This window comes from Tachysurus fulvidraco, chromosome 23 (genome assembly GCF_022655615.1).
Source record: "Tachysurus fulvidraco isolate hzauxx_2018 chromosome 23, HZAU_PFXX_2.0, whole genome shotgun sequence".
In the NCBI taxonomy this organism is placed as follows: domain Eukaryota; kingdom Metazoa; phylum Chordata; class Actinopteri; order Siluriformes; family Bagridae; genus Tachysurus; species Tachysurus fulvidraco.
Genome location: NC_062540.1, coordinates 9,266,109 through 9,281,553, shown reverse-complemented (window position 1 = coordinate 9,281,553; position 15,445 = coordinate 9,266,109). Strand labels below are relative to the sequence as shown.

The 15,445-nt window shown below is 40.1% G+C and overlaps 2 protein-coding genes across 2 annotated transcripts; both read right to left on the bottom strand.

Moving 5' to 3' along the window:
* Positions 1 to 4,534: 4,534 nt before the first annotated feature.
* Positions 4,535 to 11,432, bottom strand: eef1a2 (eukaryotic translation elongation factor 1 alpha 2). The gene is made up of 8 exons (XM_027144641.2): positions 11,279 to 11,432; positions 10,825 to 11,036; positions 10,237 to 10,416; positions 9,366 to 9,662; positions 9,121 to 9,271; positions 7,778 to 8,034; positions 7,251 to 7,485; positions 4,535 to 4,685 (listed from the first exon to the last, which is right to left on the bottom strand). The coding sequence occupies exons 2-8, from the start codon at positions 10,966 to 10,968 to the stop codon at positions 4,558 to 4,560; spliced, it is 1,392 nt and encodes a 463-aa protein (XP_027000442.1). The 5' UTR covers positions 10,969 to 11,036; positions 11,279 to 11,432; the 3' UTR covers positions 4,535 to 4,557.
* A 352-nt stretch (positions 11,433 to 11,784) lies between these two features.
* LOC113641706 (MRG/MORF4L binding protein) lies at positions 11,785 to 15,327 on the bottom strand. Its single transcript, XM_027144620.2, has 5 exons — positions 15,106 to 15,327; positions 13,525 to 13,646; positions 13,280 to 13,361; positions 12,918 to 12,992; positions 11,785 to 12,797 (listed from the first exon to the last, which is right to left on the bottom strand). Exons 1-5 carry the CDS (start codon positions 15,239 to 15,241, stop codon positions 12,586 to 12,588), a joined length of 627 nt encoding a protein of 208 aa, XP_027000421.1. The 5' UTR covers positions 15,242 to 15,327; the 3' UTR covers positions 11,785 to 12,585.
* Between the last annotated feature and the right edge of the window lie 118 nt (positions 15,328 to 15,445).

Here is a 15,445-nt window from a genome sequence, read left to right as displayed (position 1 = left end):
GAAGTTAAATTCCACATCCTGCCAACTTGATCCTATACCTACTGTTCTGCTTAAGTTGTGTGTCCCTGATGTTGCACCCTTTGTAACACATATGATTAACTGTAGTCTGTCGTCCGGCATTGTTCCAGCAGATCTAAAAATGGCTGTGGTGACGCCGATTCTTAAAAAACCAGGCCTAGACCACCTAAACATGGACAATTACAGACCGATATCCAACTTACCATTCATAAGCAAAGTGAAAGGGTTGTTGCTTCGCAATTGCGGTCATATTTGGATAAAAATGGCCTTTTTGAACCTTTTCAGTCTGGTTTTCGTCCAGCACACAGCACTGAAACGGCTCTTCTCCGGGTGGTTAACGACATTCTTCGGTCCATGGATGCTGGGCTGATAAACATCTTGCTGCTTCTTGATTTAAGCGCTGCTTTTGACACAGTCTGCCATGATTTAATGATCTCTAGGCTTTCTGACATTGGCATCACTGGCTCTGCACTTTCTTGGCTCATTTCCTACATTAGTGACAGAAAGTATTACATCACTATACAAGGGTTTAGATCTGCTACTGCTTCACTCACACAGGGTGTTCCTCAAGGTCCGGTTCTTGGCCCACTATTAATTATCATTTACATATATCCACTCGGTGACATCATACGCAAGCATGGACTTCAGTTCCACTGCTATGCAGACGATATTCAAATCTACCTCACCACCAGCTCCAATGCTCCATCTCTGCCTGATTCACTCACAGCATGTATCAGGGACATTAAATATTGGATGTCCTGGAATTTTCTTAAATTGAATGATAAAAAAACTGAGATATTATTGATTGGTTCTATTGCCACAGTCAAAACAATGAACCAGTCTTTTGATGTTCATGGAACTCACATTAAGCCTTCGTCATCGATCCGAAACCTTGGGGTTTTATTCGATTCAAATCTATCTTTTGGCCCTCACATTTCTTCTCTTGTTAAAAACTCTTTTTTCCATCTTCGTAATATTGCTCGTCTCCGATCTTCTCTCACCATAGCTGATACTGAAACCTTAATTCATGCATTAATCACTTCACGTCTGGACTATAGCAATGCCTTATTTCTTGGTCTTCCAAAAAAACTTATCGCAAGATTACAGTATGTTCAAAACTCAGCAGCAAGAGTTCTCACCTCCACTAGGCGCTCTGCTCACATTACTCCACTGCTTCATGACCTTCACTGGCTACCTGTAGCACCACGTATACACTTTAAGGTATTGCTTCTAACATTCAAAGCATTAAATAGTCTTGCTCCCCAATATCTGGCTGACCTACTTTCCCCTTACCGCCCTGTCCGGTCCCTTAGATCAGCTGAACTTGGTTTGTTGTCCATCCCTCCTTTCCGTCTGTCTACTGTTGGTGGAAGGTCATTTAGTATAAATGCTCCTCAATTATGGAATTCGCTGCCTCCTACACTACGAAACATCACATCTGTGGGTGCATTTAAGTCCCAGTTAAAAATATATCTATTTAACAAGCATTTCGGATAATGCAATTATGTATTATGTGTTGGGTATATGTAAGTGTCTGAATGTACTGTATTTGTGAAATGTAAAGCGACCTTGAGCTATGGAAAGGCGCTATATAAATAAAACTACTTCTTCTTCTTCTGAAGTAGGAGTCCTATCGAGCCTGGTTGGCTCAGGGGACTCCGGGGGCAGCTGATAGGTACCAAAGGGCCAAGCAAGCTTCAGCCCGGGTGGTTACGGAGGCAAAAACTCGGGTCTGGGAGTAGTTCGGTGAGGCCATGGAGAAGGACTATCGGTTGGCCTCGAAGAAATTCTGGCAAACCGTCCGGCGCCTCAGGAGGGGGAAGCAGTGCCCTGCTCACACTTTTTACAGTGGGAGTGGGAATCTGCTGACTTCGACTGGGGACATCCTCGGACGGTGGAAGGAATACTTCGAGGTTCTCCTCAACCCCACCAACATGTATTCCACTGAGGAAGCAGAGGGCGGGGGCTCAGTTGTGGACTCGTCGATTCCCCAAGCTGAGGTCACTGAGGTAGTTGAGAAGCTCCTCAGTGGCAAGGAACCGGGGGTGGATGAGATCCGCCCTGAGTACCTCAAGTCTCTGGATGTTGTTGGGCTGTCTTGGTTGACACGCCTCTGCAACATCGCGTGGAGTTTGGGGACAGTGCCTCTGGACTGGCAGACTGGGGTGGTGGTCCCTCTGTTTAAGAAGGGGGACCGGAGGGTGTGTTCCAACTATAGGGGGATCACACTCCTCAGCCTCCCCGGAAAAGTCTATGCCAGGGTGCTGGAGAGGTGAATTCGGCCGATAGTCGACCCTCGGATTCAGGAGGAACAATGTGGGTTTCGTCCCGGTCGTGGAACACTGGACCATCTCTATACCCTCGCCAGGTTGCTGGAGGGTTCATGGGAGTTTGCCCAACCAGTTCACATGTGTTTTGTGGATCTGGAGAAGGCTTTCGATTGTGTCCCTCGTGGTGATCTGTGGGGGGTGCTCTGGGAGTATGGGGTCCGGGGCCCTCTGTTAAGGGCTGTCCGGTCCCTATATGACCGGAGCAGGAGTTTGGTTCGCATTGCCGGCAGTAAGTCAGACTTGTTCCCGGTGCATGTTGGACTCCAGCAGGGCTGCCCTTTGTCACCGGTCCTGTTCATTATTTATATGGACCGGATTTCTAGGCGCAGTATGGGGCCGGAGGGAGTCCGGTTTGGGGACCACAGGATTTCGTCTCTGCTTTTTGCAGATGATGTTGTCGTGCTGGCTTCCTCAAACCAGGACCTTCAGCGTGCACTGGGACGGTTTACAGCCGAGTGTGAAGCGGCGGGGATGAGAATCAGCACCTCCAAGTCGGAGGCCATGGTTATCAGTCGGAAAAGGGTGGCTTGCCCCCTTGAGGTTGGTGGAGAGCTCCTGCCTCAAGTGTAGGAGTTTAAGTATCTTGGGGTCTCGTTTACGAGTGAGGGAAGGATGGAGTGGGAGATCGACAGGCGGATTGGTGTATCTTCTGCAGTGATGCGGTCGATATACCGATCTGCTGTGGTGAAGAAAGAACTGAGCCACAAGGCGAAGCTCTCTATTTACCAGTCGATCTACGTTCCTACCCTCACCTATGGTCATGAGCTTTGGGTCATGACTGAAAGGACGAGATCCCGGATACAGGCGGCCGAAATGAGTTTCCTCCGCAGGCTGGTTGGGCGCTCCCTTAGAGATAGGGTGAGGAGCTCGGTCACTCGGGAGGAGCTCAGAGTAAAGCCGCTGCTCCTCCACATCGAGAGGAGTCAGCTGAGGTGGCTCGGGCATCTGTTTCGGATGCCTCCTGGATGCCTCCCTAGGGAGGTGTTCCAGGCATGTCCAACCGAGAGGAGGCCCCGGGGAAGACCTAGGACACGCTGGAGGGACTATGTCTCTCGGCTGGCCTGGGAACGCCTCGGTATTCCCCCGGAAGAGCTGGAGGAAGTGTCTAGGGAGAGGGAAGTCTGGGCATCCCTGCTTAGACTGCTGCCCCCGTGACCCGGCCCCGGATAAGCGGTAGAAGCTGGATGGATGTAAAAGCTTCAAAATTGTTGCTATACTCATTTTACTCTGGCATTGACTTTATCTGGTCAAAATAACACCCATTAGTCCCAAGTCTCTCGTTCTTGAAAGGATTCCAAGCCCACTTGACTTAGTTTGCAGACACGTTCTTGTTCTTAATTTTAAACATCTCCTAATCAGTGGATATCTACTAATCAGTGCTTTACTAACTTGCATTTTCTAGAAAAAGTCTGTGAACCATCGACAGGCTATTAGAGAAACCAGTTGTATGTGACTAATGGCTAATCTTGCTATTAGTGAGTCTTCTTTGATTGGAGCAGAGGATAATTTGTTCATTTAGAAATCTGTTGAATAAAATTCTTTGATTCAGAATGGCAGTACAGAAAAAGTGTTATTAATGCATGAAGTGTGTGTTTAAAAGATTTCTTGAAATTGAGCTATTTAGAGTATATTTCATTATTAGAAAAAGGAAACACTGCACTTATTCACAAGTGCACTTAAAATTTATGATTAAGTGAATAATACATTAGAGGATATGACTTTCTCCTCATGCAATGCAAAGAAATTATGTCATAACAAGTCCTTTTAAACTATAGGGTAGAACCAATATAAAATTTCAAGCAAGCTTCTTTATTTCTCCAAAGCAAAGTGGCATCCACAGTTTTGTATAAATCCATGCATAACTCGTTTTCACCCTCATGATCACCTCTCTCATTTTATGACTGCAGCCCAAACCTCAAATAGAAACCTTCTATGTTCTAACCTTCTAGAAAGCAAACTATGTATGAATATTATACACATTTACATATACATACCATCTGTATTATAATACATATTATAGTCAAGTTATATAGACTTAGGTTTGAGAGCTTAAATTACAACAAAGCCATGGTAAACAATCAATAACTATTTTCTGGCATTCACAGTCAGATGACTATCATCCAATCAGTGATGTAGAATGAGACTGAAGTGCAATAGGCCAGGTGAGCATGCCCAGATATAATATGGGGACGGAAGGGAACAACAACATTTATTTGACAGCCTTCTGAGCTTTTTGGGCTGATTTAGTGATTTTGCAGCTCCCACCAATTTTCTTTTCTACATTCTTGATGACCCCAACAGCAACGGTTTGTCTCATATCTCGCACTGCAAAGCGTCCTGTAAATAGACCCAGGCAACAACATTATACTCACAGAATACAACATTAAAACATTAATCATATAATTGTTTCTACTCTGAGAGATCAGGTCATGGAATATTTTAGTAAATTTTTTTTTTTTTGTAATTTCTTGAAAATCTGTGGGGTAATCTTTGGTTTGCATGAGAATAATGACATTAATATATACACATTTATCACCCACTTTAATAGAAATACTTGTACACCTGCTCATTTATGCAGTTACCCAATCAGTCAATCCTAAGTAGCAGCACAATGCATAAAATCATGCAGGTACAGGTCAAGAGCTTCAGTTACTGTTCACATCAAACATCAGATCGGGGCCATGGTTGTTGGTGCCAGATAGAATGGGTTGAGTATTTCAGAAACTACTGATCTCCTGGTAATTTCACACATAAAGGTCACTAGTGTTTACACATAATGATGCGGGGGGGAAAAGCAGATGACGTCCTATGAAACACCTTGCTGATGAAAGAGATCAAAGGAAAATTGCCAGATTGGTTTGAGCTGTCAGGAACGACATATTAGCCCAATTTTATAATTCATAATTGAGATAAATTTACAAGCATGGTGAGCAGAAAAGCCTCTTAGAACACACAACATGGTGTTTCATCTCGGCTTCTCAGACCACATTTCTGTTATGCTAATTCCAGCATACAGACCACTCATCAGACTCCTTAAAACGGTTCTTCAAAACTCTAGGTAGAGTTAGCCTATGGACGTCTGTTGGACCAGACCACATTCCTAATAGAGTGCTCAGGGAATGTTCAGAACAGCTAGCAGATGTCTTCACTGTCATCTTCAATATTTCCCTGAGTAGCGCCATAGTTCCTTCGTGCCTCAAGACAACCACCATCGACCCCATGCCAAAGTGTACAGTGTCCTGCCTCAATAACTATCATTCTGTCGCACCGAAACCCATCGTGATAAAGTGCTTCGAGAGGCTTGTTATAAGGCGCATCATGACTCAGCTACTACCTTCACTGTCCCCCTGCAATTTGTGTAGTGCCCAAACAGCTCCTTGGACGATGCCATTGCCACAACCATTTATATGGCTCTCACCCACCTGGACAATACAGATACTCAAGTACAAATGCTGTTCATAGGTTTCAGTCTCAACACAATCATCCCTCAGCACCTGACTTAGAATGCCTGCTGGGCTTGAACTCCTCCCTCTGCAACTGATTCCTGGACTTCCTGACAGGGAGACCTTAGTTAGTCCGGATCAGGAACATCTCCAGCACGACCACGCTGAGCACTGGGGCCCCACGAGTGTGTAGCAATGCACAGCTCAAACCACATCATCAAGTTTGCTGAGGCCACCCCGTGGTGGATCTCATCAATAAGAATGACAAGTCAGCATACAGAGATGAGGTGCAACAGCTAACTGAGTCAAGAGAGGTGTAGAGCCAACAACATGTATCAAAACATTGACAAAACTAAAGAGATGGTTGTTGATTTTAGGAGAACATAGAGCGCCCACTCTCCGCTGAACCTCAGTGGATCTTCCACGGAGATTTCCATGTCAAATTCCTTGGTGTTCATCTGGCAGAAAACTCTGTCATTCAACAAAGTACAGCAATGCCTTTATTTCCACTAGTCAGTGCTATTTTGTGTATTTACCTTGTATTGTTTTGTGTTGTCTGTTTGCCTTTGTTTCACACTGTTGCACATTATGTGGCTAGGACTTAAGTCCTTAGCTCTGTGTTGTTTTATGTAGATTTCGATTGTTTTATTGTCCTGGAGAAATGCGGTGTACTACATCAGCTATATATGGTTGAAATGACAATACAGGATTCTCTTTACTTGAGAGGCTCTTGACTTGGATTGACTCTTGACATTGAACATTGCAGGAGATGGACTACAGCAACAGACCACATTGGGTTCCAGTCTTGTCAGCCAAGAACAGGAATCTGAGGCTATCATGGGCAGAGACTCTGATTTTCTCTTAGATTTTCTGATGCTTTACTGCACACCACTGTGGTAAAGAGCGATTACTGGAGTTACTATCTCTTTGGTGGCAGCTTGAATCTGGCCATTTGCCCTCTCTTATCAACAAAGTGTTTCCATCCACAGATGTTTCACAGTCACTCAATGTTTTTTTTTTTTGTTTTTCACACCATTTTGTATAAATTCTAGAAACCGTTGTTTGTGAAAATCCCAGATCCGCATATTATGAAATACTCAAACCAAACCAACTGGCACCAATAACCATGCCAAAGCTAAAGTCACCAAGATCAAACATTTTCTGCATATTACTTCTGACATGATTGGCTGATTAGATAACTGCATAAATAAGCAAAAATATACGTAAAATAATTACATGATAAGCCATAAGATCTTTCCTTTACCAAGACTGGCTGGCCAATTAGATATCACCAAGTTATGAATAAAATTCTCACATTTGCAGGTATTTACTATTTACAGAATACAATTTTTAACCATCTGTGTACTCATATTAGACCAGAGGTCAGTAAGGTTTAAATTAATGCTAATAAATATGTAATACAAAGTTATTTGTGAATGCTATAGAAGTATACGCTTACCCAAAGGAGGGTACTGAGAAAAACTCTCCACACACATGGGTTTCCCTGGAATCATGTCCACAATGGCAGCATCTCCAGACTTCAGGGACTTGGGGTTGTCTTCCAGCTTCTTCCCTGAGCGGCGGTCAATCTTCTCTCTCAGTTCAGCAAACTTGCAGGCGATGTGAGCTGTGTGACAGTCAAGGACGGGGGAGTAGCCGGCACTGATTTGCCCTGGATGATTTAGAATGATAACCTAATAAAAAAACAAGACAAAGAAAGAAACAGTGGTACAAAAATGGAAATTGATATCAGTTATCATGAGAAGACCTTCACAAATGCAATTCAATAGCTAAAGTGTTTACCATTAGTGTCTTATGTGTCATAGTCAATGAACTGAAGTACCTGACCTAGTATGCAGAACAATCCTGATCATTTTTATAGAAGAATGTTAATGAGACTAGAGATTATAACTTCATGATTGAAGCTGATTAAAATTAATGATGTGTTGACGTTTGACAGAATTTTCTTTAAAAAATTTATCTGACCTGTGCTGTAAAGCCTGCAGCTTCCTGGGGTGGATCTGACCGGCTATCTCCACACACATTTCCCCTGCGAATGTCCTTTACCGACACATTCTTCACATTGAATCCTACATTATCACCCGGCACCGCTTCACTCAGGGACTCATGGTGCATTTCCACAGACTTCACTTCTGTGGTGATATTGACAGGGGCAAAGGTCACCACCATGCCTGGACGCAGGATGCCAGTCTCCACTCTGCCCACAGGTACTGTCCCAATGCCTAGGGAAGGATGCAATAAGAGAGAAATCAAGCCTGCACTCTTGAGCCATTAAGGCATTTTTGACTGCCATGTATTAGCACATGACAAAGCACTGAATTTGTTATAAACTCAAACTCCATCTGACATAGTGTGAAATAGTACCCATCAGTTATAGAATTGATCGAGTTTGTTCGATAAAAGGAAAAAAAATATTCTCAAGTACAGTATATGCAGGTCATTCTGAAGCAACATACAGAAATACTCTACATTTACTTTCATTCATCTTCTACCGCTTATCCGAACTTCTCGGGTCACGGGGAGCCTGTGCCTATCTCAGGCGTCATCGGGCATCGAGGCAGGATACACACTGGATGGAGTGCCAACCCATCACAGGGCACACACACACTCATTCTACATTTACTTTGAGATCTTAAAATACAAGGTGTTTGAGTTGCTGTGATGCATAGTGTAGAAAACACAAAAATGTGATTCAACTAATAGCCAGACATCGACGCTTACTGTATATATTTTTAAGTATTATGATTCTTTCAAGTATACAAAGTTGTGCATAAGTATTAAACAGCTTTAACATTTCAATTTTGTAAGAACAAATTAAAATCTGGTCATTTTTACATTTAGTTAACATGAAATAGTCTTTAAAAATGATTTTGTTGAATAGTCATAAATACAGCTTCAGTATCTTCTGGGATATTTTTCTATCAGCTTTGTACATCTGCATCTGAACATTTTTGCTTTTGTTTTTTTTGCAAAAATTGTTCAATTCAATTCAAATGTATTTCTATTATATTGATTTTAACAACAGACATTATCACAGAGCATATTTAAGGAAATATAAATTTGGAATATAAACATTTTAAATTAAATTTTAACCCCAATGAGCTAGCTAGAAGCAACTGTGACAAAGAAAACCTCCCTGAAATGATACAACTGTTAAAGCTCTCTAAAGCATAATTATATCTAGTTTACACACCTAAAAGTGTGTGTGTATGTACAATATATTATTGCATACCCACTATGAGGTGTCAACACTAGGTATAAGCTGTATGTACCATATCATCATCAACATCATCTAAGTAGATGCAGACCTCCAATTTTGTAAACATCCTGCAGAGGAAGGCGTAAAGGCTTGTCAGTGGGACGTGTGGGAGGCATAATCGTGTCCAAGGCCTCAAGGAGAGTTATTCCGGTGGCATGCTGTTCCTTCCTCTCGAGTTTCCAGCCTTTAAACCATGTCATCTGTGGAGTACAGGGGTTTGCATATTCACATGTATTCCCCCACATAATAAATCATATATAATATAAAGTATGTACATGAGCCACAAAAACCTACATTAGTGGAAGGTTCCAGCATGTTGTCCCCATGCCATCCAGAAATAGGGACAAAGGGTACAGCGGCAGGGCTGTATCCAATCTTCTTGATGTAAGCACTGACCTCTTTAACAATCTCATCATAGCGCTTTTCACTGTAAGAAGGTTCTGTGGAGTCCATTTTGTTAACACCAACAATCAGCTGCTTGACACCCAGCGTGTATGCAAGCAGGGCATGTTCACGAGTCTGTCCATTCTTAGAGATACCTGCCTCAAACTCGCCTACCCCAGCTGCCACAATAAGAACAGCACAATCTGCCTGAAAGAGAGCAGAAAAAAGTTTTTTAAGCTCAGTGTCACTGAATAAATTATATGTATAATATAAACATAAAAAAAAAATCTTTGTAGTATTAATGGCATATTTAAATACAAAAATAGCAAAATGTGAGTTATTTCAACCTTTAAGTATGCACTTTGCTACTCCACAAACAAATGATACAAAGAAAGAAAGGTCACAATTGCCCTCCCATATGCTTTAATGGGTCAAAAAAGTCCATTTGGGCTCAAATAAAGATGTGCCTAGATCTTCTCACTGAAAACTTTCCACTCACTCACTCACTCATTTTCTACCGCTTATCCGAACTACTCGGGTCACGGGGAGCCTGTGCCTATCTCAGGCGTCATCGGGCATCGAGGCAGGATTGAAAACTTTCCAAACAGAGTCAATATCCTTAAAAAAATATTTTTAAAAAACTGAAATGTTATATTTAGTTATTCCAAACTATACATTATTTTTGTTGTTTTTGTTTCCAGTGGAGATTATTCACTGACAATACAACAATGTCAAAGGCTCAAACTTGGATCGCAAAATATATTTCTCCGCACTGCTTCACCTGGGAAGTCCCGGTAATCATATTCTTGATGAAATCTCTGTGTCCTGGAGCATCGATGATGGTGATGTAGTATTTAGAGGTTTCAAACTTCCAAAGGGAAATGTCTATTGTGATGCCTCTCTCTCGCTCTGCCTTCAGCTTGTCCAGAACCCAAGCATATTTAAATGAGCCTTTCCCCATCTGGGCAACAGAGAGAACATCATCTTTAAACAACATATTCACTAAAAAGCTATTAAAGAGATACAAAAATAATGATGTCTAAACAAAAACTCTGTTTAAATAAAAACTAAATTTTCAAATAAAGATCTGAAAGCTATGTATAACCTTAAAAATAATCATCACTATATTTACAGTACATGGTAAGGTACATGTGCTGACAAATATGCTGTAAACACATCAGGAAACACCATTGGAGTTCTTTATATTGTCACAAAAGTGTCTTAAGGCCCTGTGTAACCATGACTACAACTCCCAGAAATCATCTTGTTTCACTCAGTCCAAGGCTTCAAACAGTTCTGCCATTTTTTAAAATCCCTTGCTTTCAGAATTCATTGGAAGAGGAACAATTTTAATCAATTTTAATCTTACCTCCGCAGCTTCCTTTTCAAATTTCTCGATGGTTCTCTTGTCAATGCCCCCACACTTATAAATGAGGTGGCCAGTAGTGGTGGACTTCCCAGAATCGACATGGCCAATTACAACTATATTAATATGGATCTTCTCCTTTCCCATAACGAAGGAATCACAGATGTAAAGAAAACAGGTCCACACAGAGTTTCCCCCACAGTGGCGTTATACACCTAATAAATAATAATACCTTTTTAAATTAGTTTATGAACACATCCTATGGTGATCCTCAATACCCACATATTATAAATAAGGTATTCTTTTTAATCGATCATAAAAGGTTAACCTGATTATTATATTACACTGGATTTTTTTTTATTACGATAAACAATCATTTAAAACAAGAGGATCTCCTATAAATTCAACATCAAAAACCTATGTAAACATTCTTGGGCAGCTTCTTTTGGTCACTTACCTGCAGCTGAACCCAGGCAGCAGTGTGTACTTCTTCTGTATAACCAAGAATGTCTCTGACTAGGGAACGCAATGCAGCACTTTAAGGGAAGAGGGAAGGGGAGAGCATGAGAGAGAGAGAGAGAGAGAGAGAGAGAGAGAGAGAGAGAGAGAGAGAGAGAGAGAGAGAGAGAGAGAGAGAGAGAGAGAGAGAGAGAGAGAGAGAGAGAGAGAGAGAGAGAGCACGAGAGAGAGAGACTGATGATGGAGAACTGCAAAGGCAGCAGGACAAAGTAAGAAAGTAGAGATGAGAGAAAAACACCACACACAAACCTCAGTGACTCAGCATGTTGACCCAAATCTCTTTTGTTTTAAAATTTGATGAATCACTTTTTTCCTAAGTGAGTGGGCCTGGTATACACTGTTGAGACCAGCATCTGTCACCTTTGATTGTCTGATAAAATTCTAACCTATTTTGTATTCTTTATATTTTCTGATGCTCATGTGAATAAAGGAGAATACAACATATTCTAAGCATTAACCAGCACAAGCTGATATTTATTCTTTTATAAAAGAAACAACAAACCAACATTAAGCCTGAGTTAAGGCTTGCTCACATCTTTTTTTTGTTTGTTAAAATGGAAATTTAATAAAAGATGGTTGTAAAAAAAATAATAATAATAATAATAATAATAATAATTAAAAAAAAAAAACACCTATTGGATATGCGGGAACTTGAGTCCATCTTGCTTAGGTTACACACGTCATGTAACCTGAAACTCCAAAGCAAGTCATGACAGAAGCATTTTAAACAAGAACTGTATAGTAATCACTATGCAAGGTGTATTAAGAAGTAAGTACTAAGCACCCTATCCCTAACTATCATAGCAGTCACAGTCATTTTCAAAAAATGCTATCAAACATGTTCAGGTACAGAAATTACTCCATGAGGTCACTTGAACAAAAGGAGATTAAAACTACTACCTAAACTTACTTTCCAGGAAAAAACAGGGTAAGGTACATTTGCCTGTACTATAATCCACAACCTGGAAGCTTTTAAGATCTTCTCAAACCATTGCTTACACTTCCTATTGGAGTCCTGGTTAGTCTTCAGGAAGCTGTGTATACATGTGCACTGGTGTGTTCCCTCATACACCAAGCTTCTGGAGAAGCTCAAACAGAGAACCATCTATTCATACAGAAACAGTGCATCACAACACATCACTTTAATCATGCCTGAGACTATGGTTGGCCTAATGTAAGCCTTCTAATGTAAGCCCCTCAAGTCCATATGAGTTAGATCCTCCAAATGTCCCCTGCTGTCCTTCACTATGTTCTGCGACGTTTGGCTCCACCAGGGCTGGATGGGTTTCCGGTGCTCAGTGTTTTTTCTGTGGCCCGATTTCGCTTCCTTTTCTCACTGGCGGCCTCCTTAGAACCTGACTCAACTGAGTTCCCCTTCTCCCTTTCACGCTCTCGCTCCTTCTCCTTCTCTCTGCCACTGCTTGAGCGCTCGGCCATCTTTACTGAAGAGTTACTGCCTGATAGGACAAAGACAGGCCAAAGGTAACTATGTGGGAAAGTTGGCATTTATGAATAGATATATTATATATATATATATATATGGATTATATCTATTATATCTAGATTGCAGGGATTACCTTCTTCATGAGTGGCTGAAAGATCCCGCTCTTCTTTAAACTCTTCCTTTATATCATCCTCTGAACCGACTTTCCCTGTAGAAAGATGAAGAAAGAACAAACATTTTGTTAACACACAGCTCAGCTCAGACATCAGGTCCTAAAAGCTACAACTTTCATGTATGGATCACTGGGATGCAGTAATCCAGTATTTCAGCTTACATCATACTAACCTCCATCCTATTTTAAAATAAATAAATAAATAAATAAAGAAGCAAACGACAAACACAAAATTACAGAAAAGGACAGTACATGATAAGAAATAAGAAAGGCAATCAGAATACTGTAAAACATCATCAAGTAAAAAGTTGAAGTTAACTTACCTTCTCTAACCTCCTGTATTATGTCATCAGGCAAGACAAAGCTCTTTTCAGAGTTTGGAAAAGGGAGGATTTCAGACTCGTGCTGCAGAGCACAGAAAATAAAAGCTTGTTATGTTATATATATATATATATATATATATATATATATATATATATATATATATATATATATATATATATATATATATATATATATAACACCACCACTAAGAGTTCTATTTGATTCTCAGTAGAGGTTGACTTACCAGCGCCTGCATGTCATACATTGTTCCCAAGTGATCCCAGATGACCTTTGATGAAACCTGCCTTCCAATGTTTTGGCTAAATTTATCACGTATGCAAATCATGTGGAAATGACGATTGACCCCTGTGATTTAAAATAAAAGATAAATAAATACATAAAACAGCAAGAAGCCTTAGGGTCTAATAGTCACTACAGTTCAGTGCTGGTAGCAGCAAATTATCAGTCCATATTATCCATATCAGTACCATATTAATGATCATTAGATTATGACAGTAATTAGATTATTTTATGTTATTTTTTTATTAGTTTTTTTTTTTTAGATTTAAATAGTATATATATTTTTTCCCGTTATTATTGCATGTAAGCATCCCGGGGAAAACACTTTGTATAGGCTACAATTTTGACACTGTAGTAGTTTGTAATAAAAAAAAAAATCAAAGCAGGGATGTGCAAGACCATTTTATTTAGCTAGCTCTGTTTGTTTCCCCAGACTGCATAATGGCCATGACAAACGCTCACAAATCTTCATACATGTATGCAACTAGGGTTGGTTCTTTGTAAATAACCCATCTTAAAAACCTTAGAAAAAAATAAAGATGCGCTTTGCTCCAATATCAATAAGGTACTGGTTACTCTGTGTGTGTGTGTGTGTGTGTGTGTGTGTGTGTGTGTGTGTGTGTATATATATATATTATATATATATATATATATATATATATATATATATATATATATATATATATATATATATATATATATATATACACACACTGTGTAGAGCTGTGAATTGTTTTTACTGTCTGGACCAACATTTAATAATGAACTTTTCCTGTTAAGAGTTATGTTTTATCACAAAACTTCTATTGTAGAAAGCTCTTGATATTTTCTCCTCCTCTTTATATTTTAGAGCATAATCTGCTTTGATTGCTACCAATAAATCATCATCAATTGACCAGACTGCTGTAATTTATGGATTTCATTTCCAACACAGTAAATTAATGTGACAAAGTTAAGAAGTTACATAGCATCAAGCAATAAGAGACGTTGGTATAAGAGGTATGATCTGTATATTATTTATACTGATGCCTTTCTAATTCTAGAACATGAGATTTTCCCAATAAATAAACAAACAAACAATCAATGCAACACAGACAGATTCAGACTGTCATCATTATGGGCTTATTATATATAAATATCATTTTTTATTAAATTATTTAACAAAAATGTATTAATATGACAGAGGTTAAAGGCAGATGGTGTGTTAACTGTGATGTGTAGGAGGGCTGGTGGTGTCTGGATATTCTTTGTTTGTTTATCAGATTTTAACCGGAAAGCGTTAATTTGCAGGGCATTTAATCCGAATTTAAATGAATCAGAACTATATTTTATAAAATGACCAAACGAGCTACATTCGTTATTCTTATTTAACATGACTGAACTAAACTAAAGCGAACTAACTGATTCACTTATTCACTTATAGTGGAGTCTGTATCGGGAAAGCTGGAGATTGTTTACACTCCACACCGAGGATTTAAGGCCTACTGCGGAAAGACTGCACAATGACAACAGAAATGAAGCCTACCGACTGGTTTGTGCCCCAACATGGCGTGAAATAGACACACTTCCACCTCTTGACTCCATACCACTGACTCATCGGCAGCACAGGATTCGGAATCCACTTGTTTTTCGTCTGCTGACACTAATTCAGCTTCTCCCATGTTTCTATCCAAGCGTCTTCGCCTTTCTTCTTCTACTAGACGAGTTTATGGTTTTGGTTTGTTTTACCGAATCAGCTAATTATTGCGTTGTCGTCCCCCAATGGCCTGGAGTGAGAATAAGCGTTTAGAATACGAGCAGAAGTTTAAAATAATAATAATTAAAAAATAAAATAAAAAAAGCAAAATCTTACTATTTTTTTTGTC